The sequence below is a fragment of the Anguilla anguilla genome, chromosome 1 (assembly GCF_013347855.1).
Source record: "Anguilla anguilla isolate fAngAng1 chromosome 1, fAngAng1.pri, whole genome shotgun sequence".
NCBI lineage: Eukaryota > Metazoa > Chordata > Actinopteri > Anguilliformes > Anguillidae > Anguilla > Anguilla anguilla.
In genome coordinates this window covers 1,489,791-1,515,129 of record NC_049201.1, presented here as the reverse complement: position 1 = coordinate 1,515,129, position 25,339 = coordinate 1,489,791, and the positions used below count along the sequence as shown (strand labels likewise).

Genomic DNA, 25,339 nt, shown 5'->3' with positions numbered 1-25,339 from the left:
TCTTAAATACCCCAAAATGGGTGTGCCTGCTCAAAGTGATGGTCTCCTGTTTGTTCTGGCCACATGGGTGTGGGATGAGCTTCCCACTGCAGTCAGGACAGCAGAAACCCTGCCCATCTTTCCAAACATACTGAAGACTCAGCTCCTCCTTTTTCTGAATGTCCCTTGAGGACAATGTTCTTGGTGTGGTAAAAATAGGTTTTCTGCCAAGAGATACTTTTGTTACAATACAAATTGTTTATTGGTAGGTTTGTGTTACACTTATTGATTATAAATGAGCATCTTTGCCTTGGAGAGGCAGCATCTTTGTACAGCCGACAAGAACTCTGGGGGGGAGGGGGGGCTGCTACTGTGTTGGGGGGTTCTACCATGTTAGCAGGGGGAGGTTGCCAAAGTTGCAAGAAGTTTCCATATTTGTCACTAGTCGCTAGATAAGAATATTTTAGTCGCTAGGGAAGTGAAAAAGTCCCTAAATTGGCAGCACTACAAGCATGGTGCCGCTCTTGTGCACAGTGATGCATGTATGACATCACCAACACGTTCTGATATACTTCATTGCCAGTTAGATACAACGTTTTGCAGAAAAAAGCATTATTGCATAAGCTAATTTGTAAATGGATTTCAAATGCTTAGATTTATATTGTTTAATGTTTTAGCTTCAGGTGTTCTGTGGTGTCACTTTGGGGCAGCCAATCAGCGGCCAGCAGCTAGCGTGTAGCGTGTACAAACGGCTGTTGCTACGCGACACACGCCATGCCTTGGGGGGTATGTATTCTGGGCACCATTCTTTAGTTCTGGGACAGCTTCACGCACATTTTCATGTGAAAACTAAACATCCTGCAGAGAGAGAGTGAGTCCATCATTAGACATCAATACAACAACAAATCCAGACAAATATTATTTTTCCGGGTCCATCTTCACAGACGCATGCATGAGATATCCAAACATCCTGGTGAAAAAGGATCCATCAGGATGCAGTTGATTTAGGGATACTAACTATAGTGAAAGCAGCAGGTGCTTCTACACAGGTGTGTTTCCTGAGTTCATATTAAGTTACATCTCAGCATGCACACTGCTGTGTATGTTTTGGCTACTGTGGCTGAAAGAAGAGCCATCATGTGACTGGAAGAGGTGTTGTTCCGACCATTTGTTCGAATCTGTGAAAAACGCAGAAGCATGGCTGAATTACCACACTTCTCCCGCAGAAAAAGAAAAATTAATTTATTTGTCCTTTTACAGCAACAAAAGATGAATGAAAAGTGGTTGTAAATTAGTCCTTGTAGTCAAACTTAACAAAACTGGTTACAAAATGAATTGATAAGGAAGAGTGTGGTCAAAAGTGTTTTTTACCAAGCTCCCCATTTTCCATCGGCTAGCCCGAAATACAACTGTGCCTCACGTCATATAGCCTTTGCCCTCTCACGTCACCTCAAACGTGGCATTAGGCATATGAAACATAAGTATAATTCAAAACCATTAAACAATCATCAAAGGCCATACCTCAAAACATAAATCTTAATTCAGTATGTTAAATGAAAATGGCTCTAACAGATGTGGTTGTTGGGTCACATTTGGTCCAAGCTTCAGTGTCTAACCCAGTATTCACACAGCGAGAAACTTGGTGGGCCAGTTAGTTGCTGGATGACCGTTCTTTTTCTATGAAGCTGAGTGTTATGCATTTAGATCTGTATGCAGGGTGAACGGCCTGCCATACAGAAGATGTACCATCGCTCACATGACCATAGGCAAGCCAGTGCCCCTCTCTCAACAGAGTATTCTTGTTCAGCTGGTGGAAGTGCTGAATGTGCAAAAGCCATCAGGGGCTTTTCCCTTCATTACATTACAGATGCTTAGAACTTATCCAGAGCGTAGTCAATCCATTTATACAGCTGGATATTTTACTGAAGCAAATCAGGTTAAGCACGGGTACAATGGAGTCAACAACAATCTGGTAGGCTCAGTCATTTCTATCAGATCAAATCCACACTGAGGAGCCATCGGCAAGAGGAGATGGTTACGCGGCTAATGCTAATCTCAAGATCAACGGGAACTTATGAGACATTCAGTTACAAGTCAACAACTGCCAACTTCCACACTGTGATGTATAGCTGCATATGAAAAGACACAGCCTAGTGTTTGAATATCATAACCCTAATTTAGCGAAGAGCTGAGTCTTCAGTATGTGTTGATTCATATTGGCTGGGTTCATGTTGTCCTGATTGCAGTGGGAAGCTCATCGAACACCAGAACAGTGTTGGCCAGAACAGACAGGAGACCATCACGTTGAGCAGGCACTCCCATTTAGGGGTATTTAAGAGGCACCATCCCAAACACATCCACATTCCAACTGAATAGTCAACAATTATCTACCAAAGATCCACCGGTGAAAACCTGCAACCTTACGGAAAAGGTAAGATTACCATTTAGACCTACCTGCAGATCAACTTGCAAAACTCTACATTAGCAATCTTTCAAAAATTATTGATGAACTCATTTCCAGCTTGAAACTTTGGAAAGCTGGCAGACATTTTATTGAACATTAGTGCTTATTTTTATGAGAAAAATGTAATAAAGCTGAGAATCCATCTCACAAATGTTTCCTATGTTTAGAAACTGCATGTGAGTTAACTTGTGATCTTGACATTGAATTTATTTGTGGAAAACCTTTTATGTTTAATAGATATGTTGCTTCAAAAGTTGAATCAGTTGTGGTGCAAACAATCTGAATATCTACAGTAAGTTAGCTTGCAGGTGCTTGCTGTGGCGATCTGAAGGGGCTGTAGAGAGTGCTGTAGGAGTCTGACCAGGAGCGAGTTGCAGTAGTCCAGTCTATAGGTCTACTGCTCCTGCTGAAACTCCTGATAAGTGCACAGTAATTGAGCCAGGGTGCTGACGAAGTGACAGCATTTTAAACAGCCATGCTGTATCAGTTGTGAATTCCCCCCCCCCCCCCCCCCCCCCCCTCCCCCTCACAGTGAATGTGGCTTTAAGTGGGAGGGCCACTCAGTCGGATCTTCTGAAGGGGGAATGGGCAGCTTTCAGCCATGCAAGCAATGCCATTGATGGAAACCAAGATTCTTTCTTCTACCATGGATCCTGCTCCCACACTGAAGGGGACAACCCCTGGTGGAGGGTGGACCTGCTGCAGGTGTACACAATCACCTCTGTCACCATCACCAACAGAGGAGACTGCTGTGGAGAAAGGATCAGTGGAGCTCGCATCCTCATCGGCAAACACCTGAAGAACAACGGAATCAATAATCCACAGTCAGTACTGATCTTTACAGTGCAGAGCCTTATATTCAGAAATAGAACAAAAAAATTTTTTTTCTCTCTTGGTTTGAAATGCTGGGTCGTGTTCATAATGTTGATCTCACCTGTGCAACATCCTCTGTCTATTCGGGGCGGTGCAGGTAAGTGTGCACTACTCCTTTAGAGAGAGAGAGCTGCCAGCAGCCGTCTGTTTAACACTGCAGTTCTCCAGTTACACTGCGCAGTACAGACCAGACTACAGACCTGCCAAACTGACCAATCATTTCCATTTCCATCCCAACCCTCGTCACACACTAGCTACTGTAACTGGGGTACAGAGCACCATATTATTCAGAATTAGGGTGAATATTATTCCGAAAGAAGACCAAAGTCGATGAGCCACTAACCAACTTTATTCTGTTCCCTCCTGCAGGTGTGATTGGCTCTATGGCAGCAGGAGAGACTAAAACCTTCCGCTGTCCGCAGCCAATGATTGGACGCTACGTCACAGTGTACCTCCCAAAAAGAGAATACCTTCACCTCTGTGAAGTGGAAATGAATGTTTTATTTCCTGCCCCTTGTTAAGTAGTCGTTTGCAAATTCCTTTGTATTTAAACGTGATTGTTTCTTTACAGTCAGATACAGTGAATCTGAAATGGGGTAATGAAATAAATTTGACTTTTTTGGGATTTTGGGATTATGCTGTCAAGAGTGTACAAAAAAAACCTTTTGATGTTCTGCTTGAGTTCTTTCTGCAAGTTGATTTATGACTTCATTTTCTTTTTAGTACATCAAATAGACACTCCAGGTATCAAATAAACATTTAAGGCATTGACGTGTGTGCGCTCAGCACACTGTTGGTTGCTCAGGGTAAAGTCATCTTGAATGAAAGTGTTGGGACTTTTTATTAAATTTATGTTATTTAAGTCTGATTAGAATTATTTAACTTCTTTTGAACAAATTATAAATTTGTGTTATTTAATGACTGGATACAATAGCAACAGAAAACCAGTCTGATTCCCACACCTGCACCTCACCTGCCACAAACTGGATAACACCTGGGATTGAACATGAAGTTAGAATTAAAGACTCTGGCTCTTCTCTGGGACCTCACCTGAAAGGGACAAAAATTGAAACTGAGATGAGGTAGTGCTTAAACCATCCTCATATTTACAGATGCCATAGTGTTGGAAAACTCATTCTTGATTGTTTTTTGCTCCTCATATATTTTCAACAAAGTGCATGAATATGGACTAATTCAGCAGTGGGAGTCAGTAGTGCAATCGTAGGGAGTAGAAAATGAACGCATTGGAAGACAATTGGGTAATGGGAGTAAAGAATTTCTGTGTGGGCCTCTGGGCGGCTCACGCTGTAAAGATGATGGTTCCCAGAGCAAGCCGGAGGAGTCACGTCTGCAGGGGGAGATCAACAAGTTCGGTTGAGTTTAGGTTGGGAGACTTTTGGATAAAAATTAGGAATAAAAAAATCTTTTCTATAATTCCTTGTCATGGTTCTGTGTTTTGTCTCTGTCTTTTCTTGTTGGGCCGCCAGATGGCGGCACTTCTGTTTTGTGTCCTGCTTGTACCCTGTGTAATTGTATTATTGTTTTCAATTGTTCAATTATTGCTTTTTGGTTGTCTCGTTTTCCCTTCCCTCTCTGTGGCCTGATTGTGCATTATGCCCTCCTGTGTCTCGTCAGTGTCTGTTCTATTTAAGTTCCTTCTTCCTTGACCCAGGTGCTGGATCCTTGGTTATGTCTGGTTGTGTCGCTCATGCCCCTGCCCTGTGTGTTCCTGCCCATGTTTGGTTTTTCACGTGCTTTTGGACTTTTGGATTTCCTGTGTTTTGAAGTTTTCCTTTGTGTTGTTTGAAGAGTTGCCCTGCGAGGCCTTTTGTTCCCTTTTGTCCTGTTTTGTTAGTAAAGTCTTTTGTTCTTACCATTTGGAGTTTTGAGTTTTTCCCCCTCTGCGTTTGGGTCCTAACCCCCCATGCACCCTGACAATTTCTATTATTTTACTGATAAGAAGCAGGAATTTTTGGATTTGTTCCTGTGTAATTAGTCAGCAAATGTGTTGAATAAGGATTATTCTTATTTCCTTGTATTAGCTCTTGAAAGTAAGAAGATTTTGGCAAGTTAATTCCCATTATTACATTTTGAAGTGTCTCACACTGTTATGAATGATTCCCTGAATATTACAGCAAGATTTATGCAGCTCTTCCTAAATATTCCTGGGGACATATTCACACACACACACACACACACATGCACGCACGTGTGCACGTGCATGCACGCAAATTATGTTTGGTGCTCATTCATACAGATTATATAAACTTTGATATCAACTTCTCATAATGGTTTAACTGCTCAAATACAGTTTTCTCTTAATGCTTTTAATACCATATTCTGTTAATCCCATGTCGTTTTTATGTCATCCACCTGTAGATCTTTAGACCGAACATTACCTGCCATAATCACTGAGATTGAAATTGTCTTCCAGTGCGTTCATTTTCTACTCCCTACGATTGCACTACTGACTCCCACTGCTGAATTAGTCCATATTATTTCACTTTGTTGGAAATTTACAGTGATGAACAGTAATCAAGAATGAGTTTTCCAACACTATGGTATCTGTAATTATGAGGATGATCTAAGCATTACCTAATCTCATTTTTAATTTTTGTCCCTTTCAGGTGAGGTCCCTGAGAGGTTTTTGGCTGGACCGCAATAGCGGGGCTAGCCCTACAAATGCGAATGTCTGTGACTGACTGACTGACTGAGTGATGAAGTTACACCATTGGTCGGCCGGATCACGGTCCAGAGTCATATACTAGGTTTTAACCTGGTTTAGTTTTAGCTACCATTAAAAACTGACTATAACGGGAAGATATCTAAATAAAGAAGGATAAACTAGCAGTTTAAATTGAATCGAGAATTGCATGAAAGAAGCTCAATGTAAGTTGTTTGGTACTACCCCCATAAATAGGTTTTCTTTTCTTTTGTGAGAAATAAATAGGATGGAGGACGGAGTGTAGCACAGTGGGTAAGGAACTGGGCTTGTAACCGAAAGGTCGCAGGTTCGATTTCTGGATAAAGACACTGCCGTTGTATCCTTGAGCAAGGTACTTAACCGGAATTGCTTCAGTATATATCCAGCTGTATAAATGGATACAATGTAAAATGCCATGTAAAAAAGTTGTGTAAGTCGCTCTGGATAAGAGCGTCTGCTAAATGCCTGTAATGTAATGTAAACAGCCAAGTTAGCCAGCTAACCGCATTTAACGACAAGCATGTTATCGCTAATGTTAGCCTTTATGGAGATCACACATCGTTAGATTTCAGGTGAATGTAGAGTGGGTAATTTACAGACTTTTTTGTCCCGCTAACATTTATTTATCTGTTTTCCCGTTGTCACTGATTCATTTCCGTGGCTTGCTAGCAAACTCTGCTCTGACTGCTACTGAAGGCTGCAAAAGGGTCCAACTGCAGCACCTCAGACCTCTCTCCTCAGGCCCCTCAGACTTCTCTCCTCAGGCCCCTCAGACCTCTCTCCTCAGGCCCCTCAGACCTCCCCCCTCAGACCTCTCTCCTCAGGCCCCTCAGACCTCTCTCCTCAGGCCCCTCAGACCTCTCTCCTCAGGCCCCTCAGACCTCTCTCCTCAGGCCCCTCAGACCTCTCTCCTCAGGACCCTCAGACCTCTCTCCTCAGGCCCCTCAGACCTCTCTCCTCAGGACCCTCAGACCTCTCTCCTCAGGCCCCTCAGACCTCTCTCCTCAGGACCCTCAGACCTCTCTCCTCAGGCCCCTCAGACCTCTCTCCTCAGGCCCCTCAGACTTCTCTCCTCAGGCCCCTCAGACCTCTCTCCTCAGGCCCCTCAGACCTCCCCCCTCAGACCTCTCTCCTCAGGCCCCTCAGACCTCTCTCCTCAGGCCCCTCAGACCTCTCTCCTCAGGCCCCTCAGACCTCTCTCCTCAGGCCCCTCAGACCTCTCTCCTCAGGCCCCTCAGACCTCTCTCCTCAGGACCCTCAGACCTCTCTCCTCAGGCCCCTCAGACCTCTCTCCTCAGGACCCTCAGACCTCTCTCCTCAGGCCCCTCAGACCTCTCTCCTCAGGACCCTCAGACCTCTCTCCTCAGGCCCCTCAGACCTCTCTCCTCAGGCCCCTCAGACTTCTCTCCTCAGGCCCCTCAGACCTCTCTCCTCAGGCCCCTCAGACCTCTCTCCTCAGGCCCCTCTCATGCAGGTATTATTGCCCCCTGCTTTTTAGTACTTTTATTATTTTCAGAAAACGATTTAAGCAGTTACAGATATGCTAAATTATAATCGTATAATTATATCCAACAATCAAGTTAGTCAGCAACTTTCTCAAAAAATAGCTAGTTAGCTAGCTAGCTCGTTGCATGTAATCTCGTTAGCTCTGAGCTGCAAACCATTATTGGGTAAATCGGGTTCAATCGGAATTACAGATAACGTAATTTAGTGCATGTAAATTATTCTGATTGATAATTCTGCTAAAGCTGAACAACAGCTTTCTGGAAAAGGAAGTGACGTACTTCATTCGTTAGGATCCTACTACTAACCCCACTGGCTCACAGAACTAGGGGCCTCAGGAGGGAGGTCTGCAGTTGGACCCTTCTCGATGGGTGTAGCCAGGGTAACATTAAGTTAACGTTAGTCTATAGGTCCCAAAGTGATATTTAATTATTGCGAAATATTTCCAACTCAAATTTTGTGTTTTGTAAAGTGTTAGTCTAACTAGTTGGCTAGGTGGTGTAGTTAGTTGTCTGACGCTATCATTAAGAGGGTTAGGGTTAGGGTTAGGGTTAGGCCCTACAAACGCAAATGTCTGTGACTTACTGAGTGACTGAGTGATGGAGTTACACCATTGGTCGGCTGAGTTAAATAAATAAAATTACGAATAAAATATTTTTTCTGTGTGTCTAGGACGCAGTTCTGTGTCAATAAAGCTGTCACTGACTGGTGTACAGGCAAATATCTTTTCTCTAATTTCTATTATTTTACTGTTAGAACAAATAAAGAATATGATATTAATCAAGAAGCAGGAATTTTAGGATTAATTGTCTTCCAGTGCATTCGTTTCATACTCCCTACGCTCGCACTAGTCACTCCCACTGCTGAATTAGACCATATTTATGTACTTTGTTGAAAATATATGAGGAGCAAAAAGCCATCAAGAATGAATTTTCCAACACCATGGCATCTGTAAGTATGAGGATGATTTAAGCACTACCTAATCTCAGTTTTTATTTTTGTCTCTTTCAGGTGAGGTCCCAGAGAAGAGCCAGAGTCTTTAATTCTATTCTTCATGTTCAGTCCCAGGTGTTATCCAGTTTGTGACAGGTGAGGTGCAGGTGTGGGTGTCAAAGTGGTTTTCTGTTGCTATTGTATCCAGTCATTGAATAGCATAATGGGCAACTTAATCATTTGGAAATTATTTCTGTTTGACTTTCATTACTGAACAGTTATTTAAGATTCCATCACAGAAAATGAATAAAACGCCCCAACACTTATATTCAAGACGACCTAACCCTGAGCAACCAACAATGTACTCAGCACACACACGTGTATGTCAATGCTTTAAATGAGATGTTTATTTGATGCACTGCAAAGAAAATCAGTCAATAAATGATTTTTCAGAAAGTAGACAAGTAGAAATTCAGCAGGTTTTTTGTACATGAAAACCTGGAGCTCGACAGCATAATCCCAAAATCCCAACATAGTTAAATTGATTTCATTACCCCCTTTTCTGACGGTATCTGGCTATAAAGAAATGACCAGCTTTAAATACAATGGAATTTGCTAACTGCTGCTTAGCTTTTCAATTGGCAGGAAGCAGAGCATTCACTTCCACTTCACAGAGTTGAAGGACTTCTGTTTTTGGAAGGTACACTGTGACGTAGCGTCCAATCATTGGCTGCGGACAGTGAAAGGTTCTAGTCTCTCCTGTTGCCAAGGAGCCAATCACGCTGCACCTGCAAGAGGGAACAGAATAAAGTTGGTTAGTGGCTCATCGACTTTGGTCTTGTTTAAAAATAATAACCATCCTAATTCTGAATAATATGGTGCTCTGTACCCCAGTTACAGTAGCTAGTGTGTGAGGAGAGGGAAGCTTGTCATTTGGTTGGGGTGGAAATGGAAATGATTGGTCAGTGTTGGCAGGTCTGTAGTCTGGTCTGTACTGTGCAGTGCAACTGGATAACTGCAGTGTTAAACAGAGACGGCTGCTGGCAGCTCTCTCTCTCTAATAGAGTAATGCATACTTACCTGCACTGCCCTGAATAGACAGATGTTGCACAGGTGAGACCAACATTATGAACACAACCCGGCGTTTAAAACCAAGAGAGGAAAAAACTATTTTTTGTTCTATTTCTGAATATAAGGCTCTGCGCTGTAAAGATCAGTACTGACTGTGGATTATTGATGCCGTTTTTCTCCAGGGAGTTGCCGATGAGGATGCGAGCTCCACTGATCCTGTCTCCACAGCAGTCTCCTCTGTTGGTGATGGTGACGGAGGCGATTGTGTACACCTGCAGCAGGTCCACCCTCCACCAGGGGTTGGGACCGTTTGTGGTGTGGGAACAGGATCCATGATTGGCATCAGAATCTCGGTTTCCATCGATGGCATAGCCTGGCAGGCTCAACACTGCCCCCGCCCCAGAGGGTAGTGCCGACTGAGTGGCCTTCCCACGTAAAGCCACATTCTCTGTGAATGGGGGGTGGGGGGGGGGGGGGTGGGATTATCACAACTGATACAGCATGGCTGTTTAAAATGCTGTCACTTCATTAGCACCCTGGCTCAATTACTGGGCATTTATAAGGAGTTTAAGTAGGAGCTGTAGACCTCTAGACTGGACTACTGCAACTCGCTCCAGGTCAGACACAGCAATCCCGCCCCCCCCCCCAAAGGTTTCTGAACTGAACTGCACTTATATTCACTTCAATGATTAAATGAACCACAGCAGAAAGACTTTGCCTTACTGTTGATCCACATTTCCAAATAACATTCTCTCTCTCTCTCTCTCTCTCTCTCAGAGTGAAGGTGGTTTCCATGGCAGTGCATGTGCATGGGGTGGAGTGTACCTTGTATGTATCTGTCAGGAACATAAGCTGAATCTGACTTGAGGGTTGAAATGGCCAAGATTATAAAAAGTAACATAATCATGTTCACCTTCATCCTGGAAAAGAGCCAATTATTAATTTATATTTGTTCATTAAGAGTAAATACACTGAAATTGACTCAATTCAATTTTATGCAGTAATTTTGACAATTGACAGCTTTGTCTTCCAATGCTAAGTATTATGAAGGTAATGCCTGCTAGCTAACTTAGTGTTGATATTCAGATAGTTTGCACCACAACTGATGCAACCTTTGAAACAACATATCTGTTTAACATACAAAGGTTTTCCACAAATAAATTTAAATGTGAAGATCACTCTAAACATAGGAAACATCTGTGACATGGATATTCAGCTTTGTTACATTTTCCTCAGAAAAATGAGCACTAATGTTCAATAAAATATCTGGCAGCATTCCAAAGTTTCAAGCTGGAAATGAGTTCATCAATAATTTTTTAAAGATTGCTAACGTAGAGCTTTTCAAGTAGATCTGCAGGTAGGTCTAAACAGCAATCTTACCTGTCAGCAGGTTGACTAGTCAGTTGGAATGTGAATGTGTCCAGGATGGTGCCTCTTAAATACCCCAGAATGGGAGTGCCTGCTCAAAGTGATGGTCTCCTGTTTGTTCTGGCCACACAGGTGTGGAATGAGCTTCCCACTGCAGTCAGGACAGCAGAAACCCTGCCCATCTTCCCAAACATACTGAAGACTCAGCTCTTCCTTTCTCTGAACGTCCTTTGGGGACAATGTTCTTAGTGTAGAAAAATAGGTTCTCTGCCTGGATATACTATTGTTGTGTGTGAATCTGATCGGAGTGTAGCACAGTGGGTAAGGAACTGGGCTTGTAACCGAAAGGTCGCAGGTTCGATTCCCGGGTAAGGACACTGCCGTTGTACCCTTGAGCAAGGTACTTCACCGAAATTGCTTCAGTATATATCCAGCTGTATAAATGGATACAATGTAAAATGCTATGTAAAAAGTTGTGTAAGTCGCTCTGGATAAGAGCGTCTGCTAAATGCCTGTAATGTAATGTAATGTAATGTAATGATCTGACAGGAATCACTGCTTCATGCTGACGGAGCCAACTGGAGGATGACGAGGGCTGATGATAATGATAAGTTGCTGAGCTTTTGAGACAAAAAAGTGAAATGCATATTTGAAATTGTGGGAGTCATTAGTTACACCAGCGTTTCCCAACCGGTGTGCCGTGGCACTCTGGTGTGCCGTCAGGCGAGGTCAGGTGTGCCGTGTGAAAAATCCTTTACAAAAATCATGTTCAAATGAATAAAAAAAAAAAACTTTGAACAAATCTCATTCACAAAAGCCAAAATCACTGTCATTAAAATGCATATTTCTTAATGCGTGTGTGGAGGGGGGCTGCAGGGTGTTTATTTTTTATGCTTGTGAGAGTGGTGTGCCATGAGATTCTGTAAATTTGGAAAGTGTGCTGAGGAAGGAAAAAGGTTGGGAAACACAAAGTTACACTGCAGCCTAAATAACACACACACACACATACGCACACACACACACACACACACATACGCACACGCACACACACACACTGCAGCCTAAATAACACACATACACACACACACACACACACACACACACACACACTGCGCACACACAGTACACACACACTGCACACACACACACAGTACACACACACATACACATGCACACACACACATTGCACACACACACACACACTGCGCACACACAGTACACACACATGCACACACTCCACACACACACACACACACTGCGCACACAGTACACACACACATGCACACACACACACACACACACACTGCACATGCACACACACACTGCGCACACAGTACACACACACATGCACACACACACACACACTGCACATGCACACACACATTGCGCACACACAGTACACACACACATGCACACACACGCTGCACACACACACACACACACACACACACACACACACACACACACAGTACACACACACATACACATGTACACACACACACTGCACACACGCAGTACACACACACATGCACACACACACACACACAGTACACACACACAGTACACACACACATGCACACACACACACACACACACACACACACTTTCCACACAAACAATAATGGTGGAATTAGTGGCATGCAGCGCACAACTGGGGGAGGTATAAGGCGCTGTCTGGGTGTCCAAAAGTACAGAGCAGCTGCAGAGTCTTTGTGGAGGAGGTTTCCACAGTGATGTCAGGCTGGATTTTGTGATTGGGTGATTGTGCGTGATATGGGGACGCAGGAAGAGTTGTGATTTGGTTAGGATTAGGGTGCTGAATGATATCGTGGGGCACTGAGATGGCGGGAATATCAGTGGGGGAATATCAGTATGGGTGACAGAGAAGTCAAGAACACACCTGTGAGAAGTCAACAAGGCCATAATTCTGGATAAATATCCACTCCCTACCAAAGAAGAGCACCTGCTGTAGTTGGCAGCCATGCCGCGTGTGTTATGCAGGCGATCGGGTCACAGCTGGCAGGAGCAGGAAGGAGCTGTAGATAGCGCGGATAGAGGTCCTGTTTACTGAATATAATGGACCCATAGAGCAGTGAGCTCTTCTTTGGTAGGGAGTGGATATTTATCCAGAATTATGGCCTTGTTGTGTTCTTGACTTCTCTGTCACCCATACTGACATTCCCCCAAAGCAGAGCTTTTCAATCTGATCTGGGGCCCCGCCCATTTCGGCCTAGCCATCTCAGTGCCCCACGATATCATTCAGCACCCTAATCCTAACCAAATCACAACTCTTCCTGTGAAGTGGAAGTGAATGCTTTGCTTCCTGCCAATTGTAAATATTGCTAAGCAGCAGTTTGCAAATCCCTTTGCATTTAAAGTCTCCAAGTACATTTAGGGACAGCTGCTTATATTTTGCTATAAAATTAATGGAATCATCCATGACATTGTGATACACTTCAAAATGTTATATTGAGAATTAACTTGTCTAGGTCTTCTTACTTTAAAGAGCTTATATAAGGAAATATGAATAATCCTGAGTTTCTATTCAACACATTTGCTGAACCAATTACACAGGAACACTCATGATACATGTACCCCCATTCCAGTACTTTTTGGTCATTTGTATTTGTCCTAATATTGTAGCTTGTTCTTCTCCCTATTTTGGCTTGGCATAAGTTAGGTCAGAATAGTGTTCACTGTGTGAACTAAGCTGTGTTCTTGGCTAGAAATAGCTGTATGAAATGGGTATCAATCGTATCTTATTGAACCTGTGTTTTGTAGTTGTCCATGACCATGAAATGCACTGTTGTACGTCGCTTTGGATAAAAGCCAAATAAGTGTAATGTAAACGTAATGTGAACAAAATTCTGGCATTTCAACATGGCCCCTGGTCTCCTTTCTCCTGCCGTCAGACGCCAGATTGTTGGCTCTCCCGTTGTGCCTGTGCCTGTTGGCTCTCCCGTTGTGCCTGTGCCTGTTGGCTCTCCCGCTGTGCCTGTGCCTGTTGGCCCTCCCGCTGTGCCTGTGCCTGTTGGCTCTCCCGTTGTGTGCTGCTGCGTCGGATGTTGTTGATGATTCCGCTGCATGACTGAAGCCTTAACTGTAAAAGAGGAAGCTGGTGGGGAGTTGGGTGCCATTTCTTTTCTGTACGGCGTTTTTCTCCTGTGTTTGGTTAGAAAGGGAATTACTGTAAATTAGATTTTGTTGTAATTTTTGAGTTCACGGTTTTCATAGGTTATTTATTCCTCTGTTATAGGTAGTCGTGTTTTGTTTATTGTTTTGGCATTGCCCACTCCCAAAGATATGATTAGCTTCCATTTTCAGTTTATTAAATAACTAAACAGTTTGTTTAAAATAGCCTTGTTGCTCCGGTCAGTGCTGGGGATGGGAGAGAGGATTCCCACCTAACCCTTATGGTGCGCCCCTAACCTAGACTGGGCACACAACGATCACACTGAGCAGCAGAGCCCCCCAGGGCTGTGTTCTCAGCCCACTGCTCTTCACACTGATGACCCATGACTCTTTACCTCCAATCACATTATCATGTTTGCTGATGGAACAACAGTGGTGGGGCTTAGCACCAACAGTAAGTCAGCAAACAGAGAGGTGGCAGAGCAGCTAGCAGCCTGGTGTGCTGAGTGTAAATCAGAGACCTTAACCTTTTTGCTGGATGTTTACCAGACCTTAGATTACAGTTTCACACAGGGCGATCCTTGCCCTCTACTATAACCGTAGTTCACAGTGCAGTTCTGTTATTTGGTTAACCATTCGGTCCATGGTCTCTTCTGTGTGCCTTTAAGTACGGACCGCAAGACATCTTATCAGACAACTCTGACTGAACGCCTCTGAATATGGTTTGTTTTTTCACAGTCTTAACTGCACATTTATTTCCTGTGTACATTGATTAAATCATGTCTTCTGTTCCACCCCCTACTGCCCTTTCTGTAAGTTGATATAATTGTTACGTCCCCTGCCTCTGCTGCCTGGGTAGTGCAGGTGAAGGTAATGACCGAATTATCTAATTGCCTGATTGCCTCCACCTGCCTGTGACCAACATAAGCCCTGCAGTATGAGGCAGGGGAGATTGTCTTTGGGGCTTCTTTTGTGTGGTTTGTGTTTTGTGTAGAGATATTTTCCTTGAGATCTTATTTGGGGCTGTTTGTGGTTTGTGTGGAGATGTTTGTTTTGTGAACTTTGTGTGTTTTCGTTTGTTTTAGTTTGTCCCTTAGTTTGTGTTTTAGATTAATAAATGTCTGGGTTTGTTTTTAGATCAGTTTCTGTCTGTTTTTGGTGCATTTGGACTTTGTTTGTTGTGGCCCTTTGAGCCAGCCGTAACAATAATAAACCATCATGCCAGATTGAATGAAAAGCTTTTTGGAAATGAATTAAGCAGGCCAATACTTTATTTTTGCTGTGGTTCACATGCTTGTCTGTTAGGGCATTTAGGGGGCAAATATTTTCATGTTATTAACCTAAGAGCTTTTTTATTAATCATAATAAGAGTACAAGATCATTGCTGTTTATTCAGAAGAAAGGTAAGCTTCAACAAATAACTAATGATGCAAGATCATGTGAGAATAGATTCGATTAAGTGTGAATACTGGACACATCAATTGCATGCAGAAGCAAAATGGCTCCTTCACAAAAGCCAGTTCTCCAGAGTGGACAGAGTCAGTGGGGGTCATGTGATCAGCTCTATTAAAGACGCATCTCCCCTAAGTACTGTAACTGCTTCTCTTTTCAGTCTGTGTATAAGCAGTTCTATATCCAGGGATGACAGCCTGCTTCTGGAGCAAGGAACTGTCTTGCTCCACCATCATCAAAACGTACTTCAGATAATAATTTGCTCAATGGTTAATATCAAACTGTCATGTCAGTGGTCAACTGGGATTTCCCAGCACCAAACTTGCACAAAACTTCACTTGACTTGTGCAGTTGAATAAGTAATTAATTTATTACCATTTTACATGCACTCCCATTTTGGGGTATTTAAGGTTCATCATCCAGGACACAACTACATTTCTTTTGGCTGATCATCAAATGTCAAATATCTACTTACCATCTACCAGTGAACCTGCTTCCTTACTGACAGGTAGGATTACTGCCTAGATCTACATGTGGATCCATTTGCAAAGCTCTATGTTTGGAATCTTTCAGAAATTGATGAACTCAGTTCCAGCTTTAAGCTTTTGAAAGCTATCGAAAATTTTATCGAACATTAGTCCTCAGTTTGGCTACATTTTTTAAATAAGAAATGCAGTCAATCAAAAGGGCCACAAGACAAAATAGTTGTTCTCTATTTTCAGAAACTGCCATGTAGGTTCCACCTGAAACCTGTGATCTTTACATTGAATAAATGTAAAAATAATTTTGCATGTTAAATGGTTATGTTGCTACAAAACTCTCATCAGTGTTTGCTCACGTTAGCTATCCGGTTATCTGAGGTAAGTTACCTAGCAGGCATAACCTCCAGGATGCTTAGCATTGGAAGACAAAGCTGTCAAAAGTCAAACTTACTTCATTACATTGTTTGAGGAATCACTTTGCAGAACAGCACCAGTGTCAAATCAGTTTTTTTATTTAAGAATCAGCTTTTTTAATTTATTAATGAACAAATATGACTTGTTCAATTTGTGAAAAAGAATATATCCCATTTGCCTCTTTTCCAGGATGAAGGTCAAAGTGATTATGTTACTTTTTCTGATCTTGGCCATTTCAACCCTCAAGCAAGGTTCAGCTCTCGTTCCTGACGGATACGTAGAAGGTACACTCCACCCCATGCACACGCACTGCCATGGAAACCACCTGTGCCTGAAAGCTTGTATCAAATGCTTCTCTGAAAAAGTGCCAGGGCTGCGTTTCCCAGAGTCTCCTTAGCGCTACGTGCGTCGTAAGGTATCCCTTAAGCTCTTCCTTTAGCTCTCGAGCTGTTTCCCAGCGTCTCCTTAGCTAAGGTATGCCTTAATTAAGGTATACCTTTTAAAAGGGTGGTCTGAGGCACTCGTAAGCTGTCCCTTAGCGATGCGCTCCGCGGTTTCAGCCTTATTACGCCGACATTTTGCTTTTCAAATCGACAGTTGTACTACAGAGCGCATCTAGTAGCACATCTGCATGCGAAAATTACATAGATAGTTTAATATTAACTTTACGAAAATTAATTATCCAATCAACGTTTCTGTGCATAGCACGTCGTGAGAATGTTGTCGTTTTACCTGTCTATCCCAATCATGATGGTAATTATATATAGGGCCTATCCATGATGATAATCCAATTTGTGAAAAGAAAAAAAAAAAAAAGTTTTTTTTAAAAAAATTTATACGTAGTGGCGCTAACTTAGGATATGGCTTTTCTGACTGCATTCCCTGTAGAAATTAGTTCATTTGTGTGTGAGTCAATGATCACACTGACTTGGAACAAACCGCCGGTTTATTAAGAATATAAAACCTGTGTGTGCAAAAACAACGTTGAGTGAGTCTACTTGCATGACCGAACTAGAACACGTTGATTGGCTAACCATAAACACACATACAGGTACAGTGGCTCATAATGGACAAACATAGCCAAATGATCTACATCCCCTTCCTTTAGCTCACACCTCCTATATAAAACAAAATAGCACTGGGTAAATATCAACATTACGGGACATTTTTCTTACCATGTTTTACGATTTTCGGCAGACAACCCAATAATGATATTCTTGGTTAAACTTAAGATTATCCAACAGCAAATTAAGGTGGATGAACAAATCACTTTAACAGGTAGACCTATTCATAAGGCACCCGGTATATAATTCATCATGATCAATTTCCACAGACGCGCTTTTGCCTTTCATCTACGATCATTTTTGCATTGCAGAGAAAAGTTCGCGGGAATCAGTGCAGTGCAGTGATATGCTGCTACAGTTGCCTATATATTGTGTGACAGAAACAAATTAACATTAGACCTTTGTTTCAATAAAAACAAAATAATTCACCCATATGTAGCCTATATCCTTTTCCCTGAGCTTCCACGAAGTCCCAGACTATGGCTTATATGTCCTGATTGATCCTTTTTTTTATTTTATCCTTTGTAGCCTATATGTACGTATTTATTGTACGGGGTGGTTGGGGGGGCGGGGATGGGGGGGGGGGGGGGTGTGTGGCACGGGGTGGTTGGGGGTGCGGAGGTGCTTGCTGCGGTGTGGTTGGATGAGCTGAAGGGGCTGTAGAGAGTGCTGTAGGAGTCTGACCATGAGTGAGTTGCAGTAGTCCAGTCTATAGGTCTACTGCTCCTGCTTAAACTCCTGATCAGTGCACAGTAATTGAGCCAGGGTGCTGATGAAGTGACAGCATTTTAAACAGCCATGCTGTATCAGTTGTGAATCCCCCCCCCCCACAGAGAATGTGGCTTTAGGTGGGAGGGCCACTCAGTCGGATATTCTGAAAGGGGGAGGGACACCATTCAGCCTGCCTGGCAATGCCATTGATGGAAACCGAGATTCTGACTTCTACCATGGATCCTGCACCCACACCTCGGGAGGGGCCAACCCCTGGTGGAGGGTGGACCTGCTGCAGGTGTACACAATCACCTCCGTCACCATCACCAACAGAGGAGACTGCTGTGGGGAAAGGATCAGTGGAGCTCGCATCCTCATCGGCAAACACCTGAAGAACAACGGAATCAATAATCCACAGTCAGTACTGATCTTTACAGTGCAGAGCCTTATATTCAGAAATAGAACAAAAAAGTGTGTGCAGTGTGCACTACTCCTTTAGAGAGAGAGCTGCCAGCAGCCGTCTCTGTTTAACACTGCAGTTCTCCAGTTACACTGCGCAGTACAGACCAGACTACAGACCTGCCAACACTGACCAATCATTTCCATTTCCATCCCAACCCTCGTCACACACTATCTACTGTAACTGGGGTACAGAGCACCATATTATTCAGAAATAGGGTGGTTATTATTTTTAAACAAGACCAAAGTCGATGAGCCACTAACCAACTTTATTCTGTTCCCTCCTGCAGGTGCAGTGTGATTGGCTCTATGGCAGCAGGAGAGACTAAAACCTTTCGGTGTCCGCAGCCAATGATTGGACGCTACGTCACAGTGTACCTCCCAAAAACAGAATCTCTTCACCTCTGCGAAGTGGAAGTGAATGTTTTATTTCCTGCCCCTTGTTAAGTAGTCGTTTGCAAATTCCTTTGTATTTAAACGTGATTGTTTCTTTACAGTCAGATGCAGTGAATCTGAAATGGGGTAATGAAATAAATTTGACTCTCTTGGGATTTTGGGATTATGCTGTCAAGAGTGTACAAAAAAACCTTTTGAAGTTCTGCTTGAGTTCTTTCTGCAAGTTGATTTATGACTTCATTTTCTTTTTAGCACATCAAATAGACATTCCAGGTATCAAATAAACATCTCATTTAAAGCATTGACGTGTGTGTGCTCAGTACACTGTTGGTTGCTCAGGGTAAAGTCATCTTTAATGAAAGTGTTGCGACTTTTTATTAAATTTATGTTCAATAATTCTAATCACACTTAAATAACTTCTTTTGAACAAATTATCATTGTGTTATTTAATGACTGGATACAATAGCAACAGAAAACCAGTCTGATTCCCACACCTGCACCTCACCTGCCACAAACTGAATAACACCTGGGATTGAACATGAAGTTAGAATTAAAGACTCTGGCTCTTCTCTGGGACCTCACCTGAAAGGGACAAAAATTGAAACTGAGATGAGGTAGTGCTTAAATCATCCTCATAATCACAGATGCCATAGTGTTAGAAAACCAAATCTTGATGGGGTTTTTTCTCACAGTGCGGTCAATAAGTGCATAAATATTGATTATACTAATTCAGCAGTGGGAGTCAGTAGTGCAATCGTAGGGAGTAGAAAATGAACGCATTGGACGGCCATTTCAATCACAGTGATTGTGGCAGGTAATGTTCTGTCTAAAGATCTACAGGTGGATGACAAACTACAGAACATGGTGTTAAAAGTATTCAGAGATCAAGTGAAAAGCAACAGTGGCAAGGAAAAACTCCCTGTGGCAGCTGGGAAGAAATCTCGGAAGGAACCAGACTCACAGGGGAAACCCATCCTCCTCTGAGTGTAGATTCTAATCATCGTCTTCACAGCATGAGCCACCCAGAGGCCCACACAGAAAAACCCAAATTCTTTACTCCCATTACCCAGAGCAAACTAGTCAAAACAGTTTCTTCTTCCCAATCATTCACCAGTCTTCTAGACCCCCTTCATGACAGTCTGAGACACTTCAAAATTATATTTTCGAAATTATCATGTCTTCAGAAATCTAACCGCATCATGAAACAAAAAATACAACATCACTATACAGTCAGTTACTGTAGTATATTAATTTTTTTCAGTTAATTCCAAGGTTGTACTATGTTATTTTACCTGCAGAGGGCGCCAGTAGGACAATTACAAAAGAGCATCAACCACTGATAGATAGAGCCTGAGTGCTCTTTACACAGAACATTTACTATGAGTGAGATAGAATCTAAACCACATTAGAGCTTCCCTGAGAGGCCGACTGACTGATCTAGCCTGCAGAGGAGAATGTGGTGGTCAATGGTATCAAAGACAGCACTCAGGTCAAGTAGGAGAAGAATAGAGTTCAGCCACAATTCAGTGAGAGAAACAAATCATTCATTACTAAGGCAAGGGCTGTCTCAGTGCTATGGTGCTTCCTACACACAGACTGAAACCTCTCATACACTCTGGTAGCTTGTAGAAAAGAAGAAAGCTCTTCAGTTATATATTTCTCAAAGATCTTTGAAGGACATGCGAGGATTGACATAGGTCTATAATTAGTCAGCTCAGTAGGATCCAAATTTGGTTTCTTGAGTAGTGGCTTGATTTCACGTAGCCTGATAATAATGAAGATTTAATAATCTGATTAATTCGTTTGCCATGAAGAGGCAATAGCTCCTAAATTAGTTGAGTTGAGTTTAGGTTGGAAAAATTGGGGAGGGAAATTATGGATAAAAAAATCTTTATGTGTGTCTAGGAGACAGTTCTGTGTCAATAAAGCTGTCACTGACTGGTGTGCAGGCAAATATATTTTCTTTCATTTCTATTATTTTACTGCTAAAGAAAATGAAGAATATAATATTAATCAAGAAGCAGGAATTTGAGGATTAGTTCTTGTGTAATTAGTTCAGCAAATGTGTTGATTAGAAACTCAGGATTATTCATATTTCCTTCGAAAAGCTCCTAAAAGCAAGAAGAACTAGGCAAGTTCATTCCCAATATAACATTTCAGGATTATCACAACTGATACAGCATAGAAAAAGAACGGTCATCCAGCAACTAACTGGCCCACCAAGTTTCTCGCTGTGTGAATACTGGGTTAGACACTGAAGCTTGGACTAAATGTGACCCAACAACCACATCTGTTATAGCCATTTTCATTTAACATACTGAATTAAGATTTATGTTTTGAGGTATGGCCTTTGATGATTATGTTTAATGGTTTTGAATTATACTTATGTTTCATATGCCTAATGCCACGTTCGAGGTGACGTGAGAGAGCAAAGGCTATATGACGTGAGGCGCAGTTGTATTTCCGGTTAGTCAATGGAAAATGGGGAGCTTGGTAAAAAAACACTATTTTGACCACACTCTTCCTCATCAATTCATTTTGTAACCAGTTTTTCGTTAAGTTTGACTACAAGGACTAATTTACAACCACTTTTCATTCATCTTTTGTTGCTGTAAAAGGACAAATAAATTAATTTTTCTTTTTCTGCGGGAGAAGTGTGGTAATTCAGCCATGCTTCTGCGTTTTTCACGGCTTGGAACAAATGGTCAGAACAACACCTCTTCCAGTCACATGATGGCTCTTCTTTCAGCCACAGTAGCCAAAACATACACAGCAGTGTGCATGCTGAGATGTAACTTAATATTAACTCAGGAAACACACCTGTGTAGAAGCACCTGTTGCTTTCACTATAGTTAGTATCCCTAAATCAACTGCATCCTGATGGATCCTTTTTCACCAGGATGTCTGGATATCTCATGCATGCATCTGTGAAGATGGACCCGGAAAAATAATATTTGTCTGGATTTGTTGTTGTATTGATGTCTAATGATGGACTCACTCTCTCTCTGCAGGATGTTTAGTTTTCACATGAAAATGTGCGTGAAGCTGTCCCAGAACTAAAGAATGGTGCCCAGAATACATACCCCCCAAGGCATGGCGTGTGTCGCGTAGCAACAGCCGTTTGTACACGCTACACGCTAGCTGCTGGCCGCTGATTGGCTGCCCCAAAGTGACGCCACAGAAGACCTGAAGCTAAAACATTAAACAATATAAATCTAAGCATTTGAAATCCATTTACAAATTAGCTTATGCAATAATGCTTTTTTCTGCAAAATGTTGTCTCTAACTGGCAATGAAGTATATCAGAAAGTGTTGGTGATGTCACACATGCATCACTGTGCACAAGTGCGGCACCAAGCTTGTAGTGCTGCCAATTTAGGGACTTTTTCACTTCCCTAGCGACTAAAATATTCTTATCTAGCGACTAGTGACAAATTTGGCAACTTCTTGCAACTTTGGCAATCTCCCCCCGCTAACATGGTAGAACCCCCCCCCCCCCAACACAGTAGCCCCCGCCCCCCCCCCCCCCCCCCGCTAACACGGTAGCACCCCCCCCCCCCCCCCAGAGTTCTTGTCGGCTATACAAAGATGCTGCCTCTCCAAGGCAAAGATGCTCATTTATAATCAATAAGTGTAACACAAACCTACCAATAAACAACTTGTATTGTAACAAAAGTATCTCTTGGCAGAAAACCTATTTTTACCACACCAAGAACATTGTCCTCAAGGGACATTCAGGAAGGACAAAAAGGAGGAGCTGAGTCTTCAGTATGTTTGGAAAGATGGGCAGGGTTTCTGCTGTCCTGACTGCAGTGGGAAGCTCATCCCACACCTGTGTGGCCAGAACAAACAAGAGACCATCACTTTGAGCAGGCACTCCCATTTTGGCGTATTTAAGAGGCACCATCCCAAACACATCCACATTCCAACTGACTAGTCAACAATACCAAAGATCGACCAGTGAAAACGTGCAGCCTTACTGACAGGTAAGATTGCTGTTTAGACCTACCTGCAGATCTACTTGCAAAGCTCTACATTAGCAATCTTGAAAAATTGATGATGAACTCATTTCCGACTTATCAAATAATTTATTGAACATTCATACTCCATTTGACAGTTTTTTCATTCGAGAAAATGTAGCCAAGCTAAACCATCCACATGACACAGATTTTGTTTTCTATGTTTAGAAACTGCTTGTGGGTTAACCTGTGATCTTCACATTGATTTAATTTATTTGTGAAAACACTTAATGTTCCTTAAAGTTATGTTGCTTCAAAAGACCCATCAGTGGTGGTGCAAACTATCTGAATATCTACGCTAAGTTAGCTAGCAGGCATTACCTTCATAATTCTTAGCATTGGAAGACAAAGCTGTCAAATGTCAAACTTACAGCATAAAATTTTCAATTTATCAATTTCAGTGGTTTCAAAAATAAGTTTTTTTTAAAGAACCGACTCACATTTCCATTTTCATCAGAATATTTTCTCCATGAACAAATATTAAAAAATAATTCTTCTTTTCCAGGATGGAGGTGAAAACGATTATGTTACTTTTTCAAATCTTGGCCATTTCAACCCTCAAGCAAGGTTCAGCTGACGTTCCTGACGGATATGTAGAAGGTACACTCCACCCCATGCACATGCACTGCCATGGAAACCACCTGTGCACTGCCATGGAAACCACCTGTGCCTGAAAGCTTGTATCAAATGCTTCTCTAAAAAAGTGCCAGAACTTTAACCTTTACATTTTACAATGAATCTGGATCTGTTATTTGACATTAATGTTGAGAGAATATAATATGATATTCGGAAATGTGGACCAAGAGTATGACAAAGTATTTCTGTTGTGGTTAATTTGATCATTTAAGTGAATATAAGTGCAGTTCAGTTTAGAAACCTTTGGTAGTGACATAATTACACTGTGCCAGTGGAAGCAGATGGAGGGAGTGCGGGCGGGGGGCAGGGATGGGGGGGGGGGTGTGTGGCATGGGGTGGTTGGGGGTGCGGGGCTGCTTGCTGCGGTGTGGTTGGATGAGCTGAAGGGGCTGTAGAGAGTGCTGTAGGAATCTGACCAGGAGTGAGTTGCAGTAGTCCAGTCTATAGGTCTACTGCTCCTGCTTAAACTCCTGATAAGTGCACAGTAATTGAGCCAGGGTGCTAATGAAGTGACAGTATTTTAAACAGCCATGCTGTATCAGTTGTGATAATCTCCCCCCTCCCTTACAGAGAATGTGGCTTTACGTGGGAGGGCCACTCAGTTGGATCAACTGCAGGGGCAATTGGCAGCTTTCAGCCATGCAAGCAATGCCATTGATGGAAACCGAGATTCTTACTTCTTCCATGGATCCTGCACCCACACCTCGGGAGGGGCCAACCCCTGGTGGAGGGTGGACCTGCTGCAGGTGTACACAATCACCTCCGTCACCATCACCAACAGAGGAGACTGCTGTGGAGAAAGGATCAGTGGAGCTCGCATCCTCATCGGCAAACACCTGAAGAACAACGGAATCAATAATCCACGGTCAGTACTGATCTTTACAGCGCAGAGCCTTATATTCAGAAATAGAACAAAAAAGTGTGTGCAGTGTGCACTACTCCTTTAGAGAGAGAGAGCTGCCAGCAGCCGTCTCTGTTTAACACTGCAGTTCTCCAGTTACACTGCGCAGTACAGACCAGACTACAGACCTGCCAACACTGACCAATCATTTCCATTTCCATCCCAACCCTCGTCACACAGTAGCTACTGTAACTGGGGTACAGAGCACAATATTATTCAGAAATAGGGTGGTTATTATTTTTAAACAAGACCAAAGTCGATGAGCCACTAACCAACTTTATTCTGTTCCCTCCTGCAGGTGCAGTGTGATTGGCTCTATGGCAGCAGGAGAGACTAAAACCTTTCGGTGTCCGCAGCCAATGATTGGACGCTACGTCACAGTGTACCTCCCAAAAACAGAATCTCTTCACCTCTGCGAAGTGGAAGTGAATGTTTTATTTCCTGCCCCTTGTTAAGTAGTCGTTTGCAAATTCCTTTGTATTTAAACGTGATTGTTTCTTTACAGTCAGATGCAGTGAATCTGAAATGGGGTAATGAAATAAATTTGACTCTCTTGGGATTTTGGGATTATGCTGTCAAGAGTGTACAAAAAAACCTTTTGAAGTTCTGCTTGAGTTCTTTCTGCAAGTTGATTTATGACTTCATTTTCTTTTTAGCACATCAAATAGACACTCAATGTATCAAATAAACATTTAAGGCATTGACATACATGTTCTGCAAGTTCATTTATTGACTGATTTTCTTTGTAGTGCATCAAATAAACATCTCATTTAAAGCA

General features: G+C 42.5%; 3 protein-coding genes across 6 annotated transcripts in view; 2 read left to right on the top strand and 1 right to left on the bottom strand.

Moving 5' to 3' along the window:
• The first annotated feature begins 63 nt into the window (after window positions 1–63).
• On the top strand, window positions 64–4,131 carry LOC118234931 (fucolectin-7-like). Its single transcript, XM_035431815.1, has 4 exons — window positions 64–67; window positions 2,976–3,271; window positions 3,414–3,417; window positions 3,686–4,131. Exons 1-4 carry the CDS (start codon window positions 64–66, stop codon window positions 3,835–3,837), a joined length of 456 nt encoding a protein of 151 aa, XP_035287706.1. The 3' UTR covers window positions 3,838–4,131.
• LOC118229190 (fucolectin-7-like) lies at window positions 1,952–25,339 on the top strand. 4 transcript variants are annotated; one of them, XM_035420933.1, is made up of 5 exons: window positions 1,952–2,406; window positions 16,562–16,659; window positions 18,273–18,567; window positions 18,900–19,260; window positions 25,221–25,339. In XM_035420933.1, the coding sequence occupies exons 2-4, from the start codon at window positions 16,566–16,568 to the stop codon at window positions 19,054–19,056; spliced, it is 546 nt and encodes a 181-aa protein (XP_035276824.1). In that variant the 5' UTR covers window positions 1,952–2,406; window positions 16,562–16,565; the 3' UTR covers window positions 19,057–19,260; window positions 25,221–25,339. The 4 variants fall into 4 exon arrangements, with proteins under 4 accessions (XP_035276824.1, XP_035276816.1, XP_035276844.1 ...); XM_035420925.1 differs by lacking the exons at window positions 18,273–18,567; window positions 18,900–19,260 and adding an exon at window positions 24,231–24,525 and having other exon boundaries at window positions 2,184–2,406; window positions 24,860–25,339; XM_035420953.1 differs by lacking the exons at window positions 1,952–2,406; window positions 18,273–18,567; window positions 18,900–19,260 and adding exons at window positions 15,889–15,987; window positions 24,231–24,525 and having other exon boundaries at window positions 16,565–16,659; window positions 24,860–25,339.
• Window positions 8,842–25,339, bottom strand: part of LOC118229232 (fucolectin-5) — a 44,042-nt gene continuing 27,544 nt past the window's right edge. Inside the window, exons 2-4 of the mRNA XM_035421029.1 lie at window positions 10,353–10,447; window positions 9,681–9,975; window positions 8,842–9,244 (exon numbers count right to left, since the gene is read on the bottom strand). Of these exons, the coding sequence (XP_035276920.1) occupies window positions 9,091–9,244; window positions 9,681–9,975; window positions 10,353–10,446 (543 nt within the window). The 5' untranslated portion in view covers window position 10,447 and the 3' untranslated portion in view covers window positions 8,842–9,090. The remainder of the gene's footprint in view (window positions 9,245–9,680; window positions 9,976–10,352; window positions 10,448–25,339) is intronic.

Excerpts from the sequence above, each read along its gene's own strand:
- LOC118229190 (XM_035420933.1), top strand. The coding sequence starts at position 16,566 with ATGAAGGTCAAAGTGATTATGTTACTTTTTCTGATCTTGGCCATTTCA. Across the intron at positions 16,660-18,272 it reads TCCTGACGGATACGTAGAAG|AGAATGTGGCTTTAGGTGGG; the intron begins GTACACTCCACC and ends CCCCCCCCACAG. Across the intron at positions 18,568-18,899 it reads AACGGAATCAATAATCCACA|GTGCAGTGTGATTGGCTCTA; the intron begins GTCAGTACTGAT and ends TCCCTCCTGCAG.